Source organism: Acomys russatus, chromosome 17 (genome assembly GCF_903995435.1).
Source record: "Acomys russatus chromosome 17, mAcoRus1.1, whole genome shotgun sequence".
In the NCBI taxonomy this organism is placed as follows: Eukaryota; Metazoa; Chordata; class Mammalia; order Rodentia; family Muridae; genus Acomys; species Acomys russatus.
In genome coordinates, this window is record NC_067153.1 from 5,907,882 (window position 1) to 5,924,470 (window position 16,589).

Consider the following 16,589-nt stretch of genomic DNA (forward strand, 5'->3'; position numbering starts at 1 on the left):
GAATAAGAAAGCACAGAGTGGTTAAGGTTTTATTGGACAGATTTAGCATAAAGATGAGGGAGTGATGACTGACTGCTGTAAGAACTCAGGGTCAGGAAAGGCAAAAGAAACAGTCAACGGAAGGTTTCTGAGAGGAGACAGGATCCCAAGCACACCCGTGGACAGGAGGTGCCTCTGCTGTAATGGCAGGAGGCAGGTCAGGCTTGTGTGGTTACCAAGGTGCTTGAAGGATGCTGCCTAGTGGTACCTATTGGGAAGCGGCTAGTGTCTGGGTCCTGCTGAGCCTTGGAGGGCAGTTTGTAAATTCAAGAAGCAACAGGTGTAGCAAGTAAAGGAGCAAGTCAGTGGACTTTGTAGCACTTTAGGTAATGTGGGTGATTCTGAGTTTGTAGCGGGTACTCTGCTGTGTTGAGGCATTCTGTAGCCGTGGTGGGATGCTTGGGTTTATCTGTGGTTGAAGTTGTATCAGATGGACACAGTGCAAACAAACGTGAGAAAGGACACGGTGTGGGGTTGGAGAGATGGCTCAGCGGTTAAGAGCATTTGTTATTCCTGCAGTTGACCCAGGTTTGAGTCTCAGCACCCACATGATAGCTCTCAACCACCATTACTCCAGTCCTAGGGGATCTGATGTTGTCTTCTAGCCCCCAAGGGCACCAGGCACGCATGAGGTGCACATACAGACATGGAGACGAAACACTTATGCACATAAAACAAATAACAACAAGAAACAGTAAGATGAAAAATAACGAAAAGGGTAGTATTCAACATTAATTTAGTCTGCGACTATCTAAATAGATGAGAACTGAGGTGGAAAAAATTAAAGATTTGCCATGTGTAAACAGTATGTCCCTTTCCGAATAACACGCTGTGAGATCAGAGCTTCCAGACCGAGGGCACGATGTCTGGGTTGATTTTTGAAGACGTGTACTCCTGCAGAAAACGGCCAGATTTCTGTGTCATCATTACAACAGGTAGCCAAAGTGGCTAGGGGTTATCACTGGAGAGCAGAAGGCTAAGAAGGGACAGTCAAATCACTGAGGATGATGACAACAAGAAGAGAGGCTAGAAAACTCGTCACCTGATCCTCGCCGTGCACTTACTGCATGCCCGTCCTGTCCTAAGCACTAAAATGCAGCCGGGGAGAAATCCAATTGTCCTGTGGATCTTACTTCTTAGTGGCGGGGAGATGAAATAAATAAATTCTAGGTATACTCAAAGGTAATGCAGGATGCTTGCTCTTTATGGGATTTCAAAGCAGAGGGGTCATGACTCACAGAAGCAACCACTGGTACCGAAGCTCACATTTCCTCCACTTTGGGAGTTTTAATCTGTAAAGTTTGATTTTGTTGAGAAACCAACACTATTCTCTTATGCCAAATCAAATTTGTTTTGTGTTTGGGAATGCTTGATACATTGCCTTAGGAAGTGGAATCTCCATTTTTAAAGACACAATGTAAGCCCAGAATCAGACCATATCTTGCTACTGTAAAGTAGACAAGCACCTCGCTTTAAACTGTCCACTGATTTGATCACTAGAAATGCTCTCATTTCTTCCTAGCTGTAAAGACAGCCATCAAAGTTTCATGGCATTTTATTTTGCAAATATAAAAGCAGAAGAAATTCTGACTAGAGCCCTAGCCCTAGCTTGCTGAGAGGTTTAGCGCATTCACACAGGAGGCTTCTGTCTGACTCTGGGAGTCTGGAACAATGGTACACTTTAGGCCCTGTGTCCCCAGGACTGTGCCTCTGCCCTTCCAAATGCCTTGCTTTGGAGCAGGTAAAAAGAGCACCTCAGTTCTTGGTGGCAGGTCCCCAGCTTGTCAAGGCCCAGGCAGGACTGGGTGGCAGAGTTGTGGCTCCAGGCAGTCTCTTGAGAGTTGGCTGGTAGGTCAGTGTCTCAGTGCTGCTCTCTGACTGCACCTCCTCCCTCTGTCCTCTCGCCTGCCTTTCCCGTAGCACAGCCTATCTACCGCAGCGTGGGAGAGCCATGGCATCTTAATTCCTCTCGCACTCTTTCTGTCTCTCATTTTCAGTCTTTCATAGGCACGCTTTCAACAAATCATACTTTGGGGCTGGGAAGATGGCTCACTGGTTACATTGCTCTTGCAGAGGACTTGAATTTGGTCCCCAGCGCCCATGTCAGGTGGCTCACAACTGCTTGTACTTGAAGCTTCCGGAGGATCTGACCCCTCTCACCTGCATAGGCACCTGCACTCACATGCACAGACACACATACATACAAATTTAAAGAAAGACAATGTACTTTCCTAGTGTAATCTGTCAACAGGTGCTTCTACCACTCACCTGTTATACTGTGGCAGGGTTCTAAATCAGTGCACGCATTCTTTAATGAAAAAGATGCAAAAGTGCCCGCTTAACGTGTTTTTGTAATGTGAAATATCCTACTATGTCAGGGTGAAATGCCAGTTGTATTTGTCATATATACCTTCACACTAGTATTAATGCAACATTTGGGCAAGGGAAAATTGTCTTTATTAGATATAAGAATCTCAGGAATACATATTTTTTAACTTAAATAATTCTTTCTGGGCTTTTTTTATGGCAGTGAATAAATGTGATTAATATTTTGTAGGTTTGACCAATTACAGTTACAGTTCATAGGAAAATAGGATTTGAAGAGCTAGGCACTGTGGTGCGCACATGTAATTTTAGCACTCAGGACACTAAAGTAGGAGAACCCCGACTTGGAGCCCAGCCTGAGGTACATATGCCTGAGGTGTGCATCAGGGTTAGGCCAGCCTCGTCCACACAGTGTCACACTGGAGAGGGTTTTAAACACAGTTAGCTTATGAATGATTCTTATCAATTCATTGAACTTTGCACTTAAATATTGATTAATTATTTTGTTTCCTATTCTCTAGACAGTAGGAGTCTAGAATTTTAAGTATTTTGTTAATATAGTAAAATCTCATACAGCAAGTTGGGGAAGATTGCTTTGTTTGTTTTTTATCTCTAGGCTGAAGAAAGTATAGACTCTTTGTGGAATTCACACACTCTGTTAGACTTTATTTTCCAAAACAATTTAATATTTGGTAAATTAAAAATGCCCATATCCTAAATCTAGGAAATCCTCTTCTATAGAAATTCCTATGAAATTTTGAGCCATCAACAAGATTATTGATTATTCCTTTTAAAAAGTGTATTTATGGTAGGTGGTGCTTGCATGCTGCAGTGTATGCGTGGAGGTCAGAGGGCAACCTGTAGGAGTCAGGTTTCTCTTTCCACCAGTGGGTCCTTGAGATCAAACTTGAGTTGTCACGGCAGCAAGCACCCTTACCTTCCTTAAAGTAGAAAAATACCCAGATGTCCTTCACGGAAAAACAACTAGCAGGCTATGATGCTCTTTCACACTGAGCTACTGCCATACAGGTGATGAAATGGACGCAACTGGCTGACACCTGTCAATATTAAAGCTGAAAGCTAGTGTTGCGTGTAGAAAGAGAAACTGTAGCATGTCATTTATGTAACGTTCAGAACCTTTGAAACTGCACTATAAGGTTTGGCTAGTAAATAATAGAGTAGAATATTTTTAAATGCTTAAGGAGAATAAAAACCAAGTTTCCAGTAATTAATGCTTCTTAGGCTCAAGAAAAGGGAATAAGACCCAAAAGGAGTCCTGACTGTAATGCTGTGTTGCTTCATTTAAAAAGACACTAAGCAGAACTGAATGATGTGACATTTTTAATAAAGCTGAAAGATTGGGGGTATTCATTTGAAAAGGAATATATTTCTATCTTCCTGTCTTTCTTATGAGATGAGGTCTCACTGTGTAGCCCTGACTAACCTTGAACTCACTTTGTAGACCAGACTGACCTTGAACTCATTACGTAGACCAGGCTGGTCTCCAGTTCACAAAGATTGGCCTGCCTCTGCCTCCTGAATGCTGGGGTCAGGTGTGTGACACCACGTCCAGGCTTCAATCATTCAGTCTCATATTCTCTCTCTCTCTCTCTCTCTCTCTCTCTCTCTCTCTCTCTCTCTCTCTTTCTCTCTCTCTCTCTCTCCCCTCTTTCTCTCAACTTAAAAAGTATTTTATTGAAACATGTACGAGTGTTTTGCCTGCATGTCTGTGCAGCATGTGTGTGCAGTGCCCACAGAGGGTGTATATGCCTGTGGGACTCGGGTTACAGAAAGCTGGTGACTGTCGTGAAGGTGCTGGGAATCAGACCTGGGTCCTCGGGAGCAGGAGCCAGTGCTCTTACACTGAGCCACCTCTCCAGCCTCTTATTCTCTATTTTTAACCTTAGCCTCTTATATTTTGAATGTGTTCGTATTGTTTTAAACCACATTGGCCCATCAAAATAATACTAGCGTATACAAACTGGACTCAGCGATAATGTTCAGCACAGATGAGAAATATCTGTCTGTCACCCAGATTTTCCTATGAAGGAGGCAAACAGCCAATCAAGCTAGTGATGTGGGCCAAGCTGGTCCTGAGCCTGTGTCCTGATGGCTGCTCTGCCCTGTCCTTTTTTTTTTTTTTTTTTTTTTAATGGTATAAAATAGGACCTAATTATAAGCTGTCAATATGATTTTACCATTTCGAAAATACATATCAAAGGAGAGAGATGTGTGAAAAACAGAAGGCCACACCTGACACTGGCAGGGGTGCACCTGGCCAGGAGGCCAACTCCGCTGCTCCTCACAGAAGTGCATCCCAGCCCAGAGGGCCAGGATGAGGGGACAAGCCAGACAGGCCTAGCCTGGTCCCTGAGGGCTTCTGTTGAACACAGCCCAGAGCCCCGGGGCTGCCTCCCAGGTGCTGAGCCTGAGTGTGTGGTGGAGTCCAAGATCAGACACAGGCTTCAGCCGGAGTGTGCTTCCAGGAAAAACCGCCGTGGTGCTTGGAGCGGAGAACGTGGTAAACAGCTCCGTTTCCTTGTCCCTGTACCTCTTTTAAGACTCCAGGGAAGAGTCTCCTCTTTACCATCTTAGTTTTATTCCACTTGGTCACGTGACTCACCAGGCATTGCTGTGGCCATTAGAAAAGGATTGGTGCTCAGTGAGAAGAACACATAACTGGTCTGTGAGGATGCACACACTCGGTCCCAGGCACCTGTTTCCTCAGGGTTTACACTCCATAGGCCACAACTAGGCAGCCAGTACTTCGTCTGGAGATTACAAATGAAGTTAGTTATACATTCGCTTACAGACTTAGTCTTAAAAGCAGAAACTATATAAACTATGATGCAATTAATTATTTTCCAAGGAAGTGGATTTTCATGGTGTCCTGTCTTTTGGCTGTTACATTTATGTGAGCTGATGCTTTATAAAAAAAAAAAATCACAATTCCTAGTCAATTTCAGAACTCTGTTCAACCCTAAAGATAATCTGCTCCGCCTTGAATGCCTTCCATCAACTGACCACAAGGTCACGACTTATACTTGGAAATCATAAGATAAAATAAAGTGGGGGGGTGGATCTGAGAGGAATTTGGGGCAGGGGGATTAATGTGATCAAAGTACATTGCATGCATGTCTGAAATCCTTAAAGAATTAATGAAAATAATACTTAGAAATTTTAAAATCAATGGATTCACATATTGACTTTTTGTGACCTTTACAGGTTGCCGTACTGTGATGACACTGTTCCTGTAACTCCTGATCCACACACAGAGCTTTTTGGTCCTCAGAGGAAAACAGAACAAGTCCCAAGAGACATTGGATTTTGGTGTCCAAAGCACCTAAGGACTTCTGGGGACCAAGGCTATAGGTTTCTGGGCATTGGCCAGTGTGCCCCTCCATGCCCCAACATGTATTTTAAAAGTGATGAACTGGACTTTGCCAAAAGTTTTGTAGGAATAGTTTCAATATTTTGCCTTTGTGCAACTCTGTTCACGTTTCTTACTTTTTTAATTGATGTGAGGAGATTCAGATACCCAGAGCGACCGATTATATACTATTCTGTCTGCTACAGCGTTGTCTCCCTCATGTACTTTGTAGGCTTTTTGCTGGGCACCAGCGCAGCTTGTGACGAGGCAGACGGGAAGCTGGGGCTGGGGGCCACGGTTGTCCTAGGGTCAAAGAGTAAGGCTTGCAGTGTGGTGTTCATGTTTCTGTACTTTTTCACAATGGCCGGCACTGTGTGGTGGGTAATTCTCACCATTACGTGGTTCTTAGCCGCAGGAAGAAAATGGAGCTGTGAAGCCATTGAACAAAAAGCAGTGTGGTTCCACGCTGTCGCCTGGGGGGTGCCTGGCTTCCTGACTGTCATGCTGCTCGCTATGAACAAAGTCGAGGGGGACAACATTAGTGGGGTGTGCTTCGTCGGCCTTTACGACCTGGATGCCTCTCGCTACTTCGTCCTTTTGCCTCTCTGCCTCTGTGTGTTTGTTGGGCTGTCACTCCTTTTAGCCGGCATCATCTCCTTAAATCATGTCCGGCAAGTCATACAGCACGACGGCCGAAACCAAGAGAAACTAAAGAAATTTATGATTCGCATTGGAGTCTTCAGTGGCCTCTATCTTGTGCCGTTAGTGACACTGCTCGGATGCTATGTCTATGAGCTAGTGAACAGGACCGCCTGGGAGATAACTTGGTTCTCCGAGCACTGCCAGCAGTACCGCATCCCGTGCCCTTACCAGGTAGGAGCTGTCATTTGGACTATGACACTGTCTGCTGCTCATGTTCCTGGAAGTGCATGTGTTAGTCATGGTCATGAAAGTGGGCATCAGTCTGAGAAACCCTAACGGATGTAGGGAGTAGCTCCCCCCGCACTGCTCAGGCTGGGTGACCGTCCCAAGAGTTCATGTTTCAAGCAGTAGCTCTGCTCACAGTTACAACACAGCGAGTCTCCTCTAAGTTATTTGAAACATTACACTGAAAACAACAATGAAATTGCATTATGAAAGCAGATTAACAACTATAAAGAATAGGCCTCATCATAGGGAGAAAAGAAAAAGTATCTTCTACTGAATTGGAGGTTGGTTGGTTTTTTAATTTCCATCTCTTTGATTAGTAGAAAAACCCCATGTTTGGATTTAACCTTTTGTGCAGTGTATGCTTCTAAAAATAGAATTTGATTTTGGCCCAGCTCATCCTGCCATTCTTAAATGAGAAAGAACACACAACTGAAAATCCGTTTCATGTGTCTCTGATGCTTATGATTAGTATAAGGCGCCATTTTTAAAATTAAAAATTGCAAATTTCTGAAAATATATAATGTCTTAAAGCATTTCAGTTGCATTTTTTAAATAAGAATTTGGGGCTTTTAAAAAATTAAAGTTTAGGGGCCGGAGAGCTGGCTCAGTGGTTAAGAGCACTGGTTGCTCTTCCAGAGGACCTGGTTTCAGTTCCCAGCACCCACCTGGCCTCTCACACCTGCCTGTAACTCCAGTTCAGTTCCCAGCACCCACCTGGCTCCTCACACCTGTCTGTAACTCCATTCAGTTCCCAGCACCCACATAGCTGCTCACACCTGTCTGTAACTCCAGTTCCAGGGTTTCTGACACACAGATACATATGCAGGCAAAACACCAATGATCATGACATAATGGTAAATTATATGTTTAAAAATAAATAAATTTTAGTAGTACATAGTGTGCCTAGATTCGTAGGAGCTCGAGGTGGGGAGTTGTCAAGTTTGAAGTCAGCCTGGTTAATATAGTAAGATTCAGTCTCAAATAAATTCATTTATTAAAGTAAAATAGATTTAATTTGGCTGAGGATGTAGCTCAGTGACAGAACACTTGTGGGACAGGCATAAGGCCCTGGGACCTCACAGCTTTCCTTTCCTGTTCCCCCTTCTCCCTCTGTTCCTCACCTCCTTTCCTGTCCCCCCTTCTCCCTCTGTTCCTCACCTCCTTTCCTGTCCCCCCTTCTCCCTCTGTTCCTCACCTCCTTTACTGTCCCCCCTTCTCCTCTCTGTTCCTCACCTCCTCTGTCCCCCTCCTCTTGTCCACCCCTTTCCTGTCCCCCTCTCCTCTGTTCCTCACCTCCTTTCCTGTCCCCCCTTCTCCCTCTGTTCCTCACCTCCTTTCCTGTTCCCCCTTCTCCCTCTGTTCCTCACCTCCTTTCCTGTCCCCCCTTCTCCCTCTGTTCCTCACCTCCTTTCCTGTCCCCCCTTCTCCTCTGTTCCTCACCTCCTTCCTGTCCCCCCTTCTCCCTCTGTTCCTCACCTCCTTTCCTGTCTCCCCTTCTCCCTCTGTTCCTCACCTCCTTTCCTGTCCCCCCTTCTCTCTGTGTTCCTCACCTCTTTTCCTGTCCCCCCTTCTCCCTCTGTTCCTCACCTCCTTTCCTGTCCCCCCTTCTCCCTCTGTTCCTCACCTCCTTTCCTGTCCCCCCTTCTCCCTCTGTTCCTCACCTCCTTTCCTGTCCCCCCTTCTCCCTCTGTTCCACACTTCCTTTTCTGTCCCCCCTTCTCCCTCTGTTCCTCACCTCCTTTCCTGTCCCCCCTTCTCCCTCTGTTCCTCACCTCCTTTCCTGTCCCCCCTTCTCCCTCTGTTCCTCACCTCCTTTCCTGTCCCCCCTTCTCCCTCTGTTCCTCACCTCCTTTCCTGTCCCCCCTTCTCCCTCTGTTCCTCACTTCCTTTCCTGTCCCTCCCTTCTCCCTCTGTTCCTCACCTCCTTTCCTGTCCCCCCTCCTCCCTCTGTTCCTTACCTCCTTTCCTGTTCCCCCCTTCTCCCTCTGTTCCTCACCTCCTTTCCTGTTCCCCTTTCTCCCTCTGTTCCACACTTCCTTTCCTATTTCTTCCTAGTCTCTTTAGCTCCTCATGAAGAATCACTTTAAATAATATAAAGATGAGCTCTGCAACATAATTTGCATTTGCAACTAGGTAGGAAGTAACCTAAATATGTTTAAGTAGGGGTTAGTTGAGTAAGCTAGAACTCACAAAGGAACAAGCTTTCAAAAGCAAAGCGCTGTCTGTACTGATATCAGTGTTCCCAGGCTAATTAATTACAATAAACAAGGGTACAGTGCAATCTGTATAATACTTACAATAGTATTTGGAGATATTATTATTTAATAAATATATTAAAAATAGTGTATTTTAAACAAAAATGTGATTTTAAATGAAATGTTTATACTTTTACATCTTATTAATATTTGTTTTGTTGTAGCCAAATAGAAGTTAATATCATGGGCATTAATGCAAAAGGACTGAAAAATATGAGTTTGATTGTTTTTATTTTTTCCTTTCTATGCATATGAATGTGTACGTATATGGGTGACACGTATACTCAGTGCCACAAAGGACAGAAGAGCATTGGTCCCCTGGAAGTGGAGTTTCAGATAGGTGTGACCCACCATGTAGGTGCTGGGAACTGAATCTGGCTCTTAACCGCTGAACCATCTCCCTAGCCCCTCAATATATAGTAAAAGAAAATTGATAAATACTTCAGACAAATATTTTAGCAATTATCAGAAGCAGTCTACCAATTGGAGAGGAAAAGGCCAAGAAGCCATGCCCAGATCCTAAACATCACCCATAAGTATTTCATTTAAAAAAGTATCAAACTTACAATGTTGTTCATCATATTATTTATTTCAAACCTTTTACAGTAAAACAGACTGAAAATTTATAATTTGTTCAAGCTTTACTTTGACAATGCAGACATTTCTTTATATTTTAAGTATGTTAGTATTTGTTTTGTTTTGTAGGCAAACCCAAAAGCTCGACCAGAATTGGCTTTATTTATGATAAAATATCTGATGACATTAATTGTTGGTATCTCTGCGGTCTTCTGGGTTGGAAGCAAAAAGACGTGCACAGAATGGGCCGGGTTCTTTAAACGAAACCGCAAGCGAGAGTAAGAGCTGACTGGTTATCTTAAGAATGTTTTAAAGTAAACAGATCAGAACACCAGTGTGTTTACCCAGAACGATCATAATTCAAGCCAACGGAATATATCAATACGTACTTATGGCTATATATAGTGTATAGAATATAGTATATAGTTAATTTTCCGTTGATTTGATTACTGAGCTCTTCGTGGTACAGATTCCGCAGCTGTAGCTGGACAGGCAGGGCCTGCTGGGGGCCTGCACTTGGGGGCAGGAAGATAGCAAATGTGAGGCTCACTTGGCAGCAAGACCCTGTCTCCAAAATACTTTAATTCACAACCATATGCCTGGCTCACACCATGTGTATTTCATACTGATGTCCCTATACTGACTTTACTGTAACTTGTCACCTTTAACATTAGAAAACAGAGGTCATTGATTATGCTGCATCCTCTTCCTTCTGCTATACCCTATGTCAGCATGTTTCTATGTGATAACAAGTGTAGTTGGTCCCTTCATGCTGACTCCTGTTTCCTTGTCCTCAAGCTTTGAGTTTTGACTCTTTAATTTCTCAGCAGTGTGCTGCTTCTGCTAGCAAAAGCAAAGACACTGTTTGCACAAAAGATCTCACTACATAGGAACCCCATATTTTATAAATGCTACAACCCACAGAACTTCTTAGTATTGAAAATGGGGCAACGATTCTGTCTGTAGCACCTCAGCTGTACTGAGCAAGTCCTGTCCTTGGGTTTTCCCGCAGTCCCATCAGTGAAAGCCGAAGAGTGCTGCAAGAGTCCTGTGAGTTTTTCTTGAAGCACAATTCGAAAGTCAAACACAAGAAGAAGCACAGCAAGCCAGCTCCTCATAAGCTGAAGGTCATTTCCAAGTCCATGGGAACCAGCACAGGAGCCACCGCAGGGCACGGCACCTCTGCCGTAGCCATTGCTGACCATGATTACCTAGGGCAAGAAACTTCAACAGAAATCCAGACCTCTCCAGAAGCATCCGTGAAAGAGGTGAGAGCAGACAGAGCTAACACGCCCAGAGCAAAGGACCAGGACTGTGGAGAACCCGCTTCCCCAGCAGCACCCGACTCCAAGCACTCTGGGGAGCAGAACGGCAGGAAGAGCCGAGCAGGCAGTATGAAGGAAAAAAGCAGTGTATCCGAAGGGGCGCCCAGTGAAGGAAGGTGAGGTCAGCTTTGCTGTCTGGAATTGTCATGATTGGAAATAGAGCATTATTGGTCTTTTATTGGCACTTACCATATCTGGAACAAGAGCATTTTATGATGAGATACCTATACTTTTAATCTAAGGAAGTTTGGTTTTAACTAATAAATATACTACTTAATAGTTTAATTCTTAGATTTAAGAAAAGCCCTAATATATGATGTTCAAGTTGGGAACTGATGTTTGCTTCTTAGAATAATTGCTAGGATATTCGACATTTAGGTAAGTATTTAAAATGTGTCAGAAGTGCTGGAAAACTGGCTCAGTGGTTAAGAGCACCGTCTGCTCTTGCAAAGGTCTCAAGCTCAAATCCCGGTAATCACATACTGGCTCACAGCTGCTTATAGTGAAACCTTATGCCCTCTCAACAAGTGCAGGTGCACATTTGGGCAAAGTATGGTCTCAGTAATAAAATGTGTCAGAAATACAAACCAAACTGTCATCATCAGCGTGTGGTCCACGCCTGTAAGCCCAGCACTGGAGAGCTGGGGTTAGTGAGGGGCATGAATTCCAGACCAACCTGGCTGCTTACAAGGAAGTTCAAGGCCAGGCTCAGCTCAAACATGTCTCAAAGAAACAAAGCAATACATTACATCATTCTGTCTGAATGTGTAATTTTTATACAAATATGATTCTAAAATGTTTTTAGTTTCTGAACATGAAAGAATATGGTGGAATTTTTCCCAATGGCCAAAAGAGTCCAAAGCACAGGATTGATTTTTTTTTCATTTGTTTGTTTCTCAATGTTGACAGCTAACTGAGGTAGAGTTTCCAGCTGGGCTGGACACACTGCTTCCATATGCCTGCTTGTAGCCAGCTAGCTACTCCTGTCCTCACTGGGTCTGACTGAGGTCTCAGTCATCTTTGTAGTTTTGGTCTTGGATGTTCTAGAACTTGCTCTGTAGACCAGGCTGGCCTCAAACTCAGAGATCCACCTGCCTCTGCATGCTGGGGGTAAAGGGGTGTGCCACCACTCCCAGCAGTGTATTCGTAAACTCTTTTTTCATTTGTTTTTCGAGACAGGGTTTCTCTGTGTAGCCTTGACTATCCTGGATTCACTTTGTAGACCAGGCTGGCCTCGAACTCACAGAGACCCACCTGCCTCTGCCTCCCGGGTGCTAGGATTAAAGGCGTGCGCCACTGTGCTCAGCTTATTCCTAAACTCTTAATGGCATCCTAACACTGACGAGGACTCAGCAGACTGGGAGTGGGACTCTGCCTTAGTGACGGTGTTCCCAGTGAGATGCTCTGCTCTGCCATGCAGGATTAGCACTTGGTAAAAGGTCGGAAGTCAGCATAGTTTGTATGGAGTGTGACCCAGGAGCATCGGTGGGTTATCCCCTGAAAGAGCTGCTTGGGGTAAAGGAGCAGCAGTTAGGAGGACGACTGACACCTGTCCGTGCTCCTGTGTATGCCCGTGTCAATGTTCTTGTTTTCTAGGGTAAGTCCAAAGAGTGGCATCTCTGAAACTGGCCCCATGAAGTGCAACAATTTGCAGGTGCCCAGTTCTCCAGAGCCCAGCAGCCTCAAAGGCTCCACGTCTCTGCTTGTTCACTCTGCCTCCGGAGCCAGAAAAGAGCAGGGTGCCGGCAGTCCCTCAGACACTTGACGACACTGTATCCCGTTACGCTGGAAGCGCATGTGTATTACACTGGAGGTGATCAATGTATTTGTCTTATTAAAAAAAAAACACAACCCACTGTTGAGCTGGGAGGGTAGCTCAGTGGTCAAGTGCGCAGCCTGGAATACTTGAGGACCCGGGTTCACCTCCCAGCACTGCAAAAAGAAAGCTCACTGTTACGCTCTTCTTGTGCACTTAAACCAGCTTTGTGTACTGTTTTTCGTTCGTTTGTTTTTAAGTTTTTTTGTTTTTGTTTTTGTTTTTGTTTTTTTTTTTTTTTGAGTCAGGGTTTCTCTGTGTAGCCCTGGTTGCCCTGGAACTCACTCTGTAGACCAGGCTGGCCTCAGACTTACAGAGGTTCACCTGCCTCTGCCTCCCGAGGGCTGGGATTAAAGGTTATGTGCCACCACTGCCCGGCTTTTCATCAGCTGTTATACTGGGGGAAATCAAGAATAATACAACTCATTTATACCTGAAAAAAACAGGAATGTCTGGGTTGATAATATTTTTTAAATGTGGGGGTGGGGAGGGCGTTAGAGGAATCTTCCTTCTATTTATGAAGATTCTTTCATTAAAATATATTAAGATATTTTATGCTGTTCTATTTTTTTGATATAAAACCAGGAATTTTCTTTGCTGAAGTATTTAAAACTTATTATTTTCCCTTTATATGTACATATATATATTTGAAAATGTGCTAATTTGTATTTGAACTTTGTTTGAAAATCCTAGAAAACTGATTCACACATTTTAGGATGTTTTTCTAATATTTTAGCTAGTTTGCTACTGTGGTAGCAGTTACACTGGATTCTTAAGCAACTTGTAACACAGCCTTTTTACAGTATAAAGAGTCACACTGAAAGATTTGCAAGAAGCATTCGGTTCTCACAGCCACTTGTAGCTTACCTTTATGTGTGAGGTTTGTAAGTCTCTGAAAGGAGGTCCTTGCTAACACAGTCCTTTCTGACTGTCCTGCCTCGCCCCCTTCTGCATTTTTTAACTAGCAGGTGAAGTGTTAGGGTTTTGGTTTTTTGGTTTTTTGGTTTTTTTTTAATAAATTAAGCTATGTATTGATTTCCTTTTTTTTTTTTTTTCAGTGTGTCATGACCACTCAAGATTGAATTATGACCATTTATAGTTGTTTATACCTATTTTATTTTATTTTATTTTCTGAGCCAGGGTCTCCCTACATAGCTCTCTCCAGCTGTCTTGGTACTCAATATGTAGACCAGGCAGATTACAGACATCTGCCCCACTCCGCGCCCACTAATCTCTCCCTGAGCACTGGGACTACAGGCATGCGCCACCACACCCAGCTTTCATCCTTCTGTAAAGTCTAACCTTTAAAAAAGATTTCTAAACTGGGCATGGTAGTGCACACCTTTAAACCCAGCACTCAGGGAAGTAGAGGCAGGTGAATTGCTGTGACTTGGAGGCCAGCCTGGTCTACAAAGAGAGTCCAGGACAGCCAAGGCTACACAGAGAGAAACCCTGTCTTGAAAAAACAAAAATCAAAAAAATGTCTAAAATACTACAGATTCATTGTATCGTATCTTTCTCAGATGCTATGCAGAATTCTTATTTACAACTAAACCTGCAAAATAAAGTGTGCTAACAACAGCAGTGAATCAAATAGGGAAAATGTTATCCAGATAAGCAAATGTATTTAAACAACACACTTAAAAATACTAAGGAATTTTCTTAATTTTTTTTCTCATTAAGTATTATTTCTGAAACAGAGTTTTCTTGGATACTTTGGACCTGTTGGACTTTCTGTTAAAGTTTAAAGTGAAAATGATCATGTACTGTATGGAAAATGTTGTAAATACTAACTTTTCCACCTATGTAAACTTTATACACAAGAACTTTTTTGTGTGATCTTTTCATCAATAAAATTTTCTTTATATAAAAGAGTGTATTATGTGCTAGATACATAGTACTGACCCAAGAAATAGTGCAATTTTTTTCAGATTAATGAAACCATAAGTAATAAAGCAGAAAAAAATCTTTTTAACTAAGGAAGGAAAAGGCAGTGAAGACACTTGCATTTTGTCACAATTTCTTCTCAAAGTATAAGTTATGTAGCCATGTTTTCTGTAGCATGTTAGAGCCAACGGGAGGCCTGCTGGATAAGGCAAAGGGCCCTGTGTCTGCTCCCATGGTGGACAGGGTCATCTGAACAAACTCCGCAGTAAAGCAATGCAGAAAAGCAAGATTACTCTCCAGATAGTAAACAGCTAATAAAGTAGGGAGGGATTGCCAGGGTAAGGTCTGGGAGGAGACGGATTCCTGTTGCCAGCGCCAGGCCCTGCAGCTTCTTTTGTCTAGGACCATGTGCTGAGAAGCTGTGACAAGGAGGAAAGACCAGAACCTGCAGTAAATGTAGTATTGTGACCCCACCAGCCCGAAACAGCAGCACCTCATGATGTCTGGGGTTACAGAAGAATTCAGACTCTGGCCTGGGTTAAGGTAGTTCTGAGTTAGGAGCCTCATGCACAGGCAGAAGCAGATGAAAGTCTTTTGGAGGAAGAGAATTACTGTTTATACTCTGCCGATTTGTTTCCAGACAGGGTCACTGGCCTAAGCTAGCGTATGTTTTGCTGTGTCCTCCTGGCAAGCCTCTGGATCACAATCCTGCCTGCACCTCCTGAGTGCTGGAGTTGCAGGCCCACACCACCATGCTTGGCCTTCCACAGACCCTGGAGGCTGGAGAGATGGTTCAGCAACTAAGAGCTCTTGTCCTCAGAGATGCATTTGGTTACCAGCACCCACAGTGAGCCCTAGCTTTAGTTCCAAGCGGTCTGATGCCATATTCTGCCCTCTGTGGGCACTGTATATACAGGGAGTGCACAGACATACATACAGGCAAAACACTCGTACACATAAAATATATAAATGTATATGTGTCTATCAGGCCAGGCATGGAGAAGGCACATGCTTTAATCACACCACTCAAAGGCAGAGAGGCGGGCGGATATCTATAAATTCTAAGTCCAGCGTGGGCTATATAGTGGTCTGCATAGGGCAGCTGGGGCTATGTAGCGAGACCCTGACACAAAAAGGGGGAAAAAAAAAAGAGATGTGATTGACCAAAATACATCCCTTTTTTAAAAAACCCTAATCTTCATTTTTTCCAAAAAACTAGTGACAGATGCAAAGTGTTACTAAATGTTTTTCTGTCAATATTAGTTAATATTAAACTAGCTGCCATGCTTAATAAGCCTCCAAATCTCAGAAGTACAGGAAGAGGAACGGGTGTCCTTGAGATGATTCTGTCCTGCGCGCTCCCACTCCATCCATGGCTGCTTCACCTCCCCCCCCCCCCCCGACACCCACCCCCGAGGAAGGTCACACAGGCAAAAGCGATGCGCATTCACATCACTGCCCCATCTGCCAGAATGTGGGCACAAGTGCATACCTTGCAGCAGAGAGATGTGTTCAAGATGCACGTCTGGGAGAAGAAACGGGTGTGGTGAGCCACCAGCCAGCATTTCAGTACGGTAATGCGACGTGTGTGATAAATTTACTAATGTAGTGACACCCTGCACTTCTTTCAGTAGCCTCCCTGGGTCACAATATGCCATTTAATATGTGACTGAATTTGAATACTGTTTGCTTATGTAAAGCAAAATGTATACACATCCACTTATTCTTGGCTTAGTGTTTATAAACAGAAAACTTGAATTTTGAAAACATTCGTTTAAAATACTTTGAAGAAGCCTCAAAAGTATTTAGTTTGAAAGAAAACAGGTGGGTGTGTGTTTGTGTTTTATGAAGTCACTCTAACTCACAAAGGCCCAGTAACGTTGAAAAAGATGGCATTAATTTGTGTAAGTCTTACATAGCGTAAGAGAACTGGTTGACCTTCCAGAGGACCCAGGTTTGATTCCCAGAACCCACATAATGGCTTATAACTATCCTAAGGGAGATTTGATACTCTTTTTAGGCACCAGGGATACACATGGAACACAGAGGTACAATACCCGTATGTA

At 43.7% G+C, this 16,589-nt stretch overlaps 1 protein-coding gene across 4 annotated transcripts in view; it reads left to right on the top strand.

Moving 5' to 3' along the window:
* The window catches only part of Fzd6 (frizzled class receptor 6), a 33,216-nt gene extending 20,551 nt beyond the window's left edge, over window positions 1-12,665 (top strand). For 3 of the 4 annotated variants that reach the window (XM_051159497.1, XM_051159498.1, XM_051159496.1), the window contains exons 4-7: window positions 5,590-6,607; window positions 9,625-9,773; window positions 10,508-10,936; window positions 12,417-12,665. In XM_051159497.1, coding sequence (XP_051015454.1) covers window positions 5,590-6,607; window positions 9,625-9,773; window positions 10,508-10,936; window positions 12,417-12,585 — 1,765 coding nt within the window. In that variant the 3' untranslated portion in view covers window positions 12,586-12,665. Of the gene's footprint in view, window positions 1-5,589; window positions 6,608-9,624; window positions 9,774-10,507; window positions 10,937-12,416 lie in introns of those variants that run through there. The other variant, XM_051159499.1, reaches the window with a different exon arrangement.
* Window positions 12,666-16,589: the final 3,924 nt, after the last annotated feature.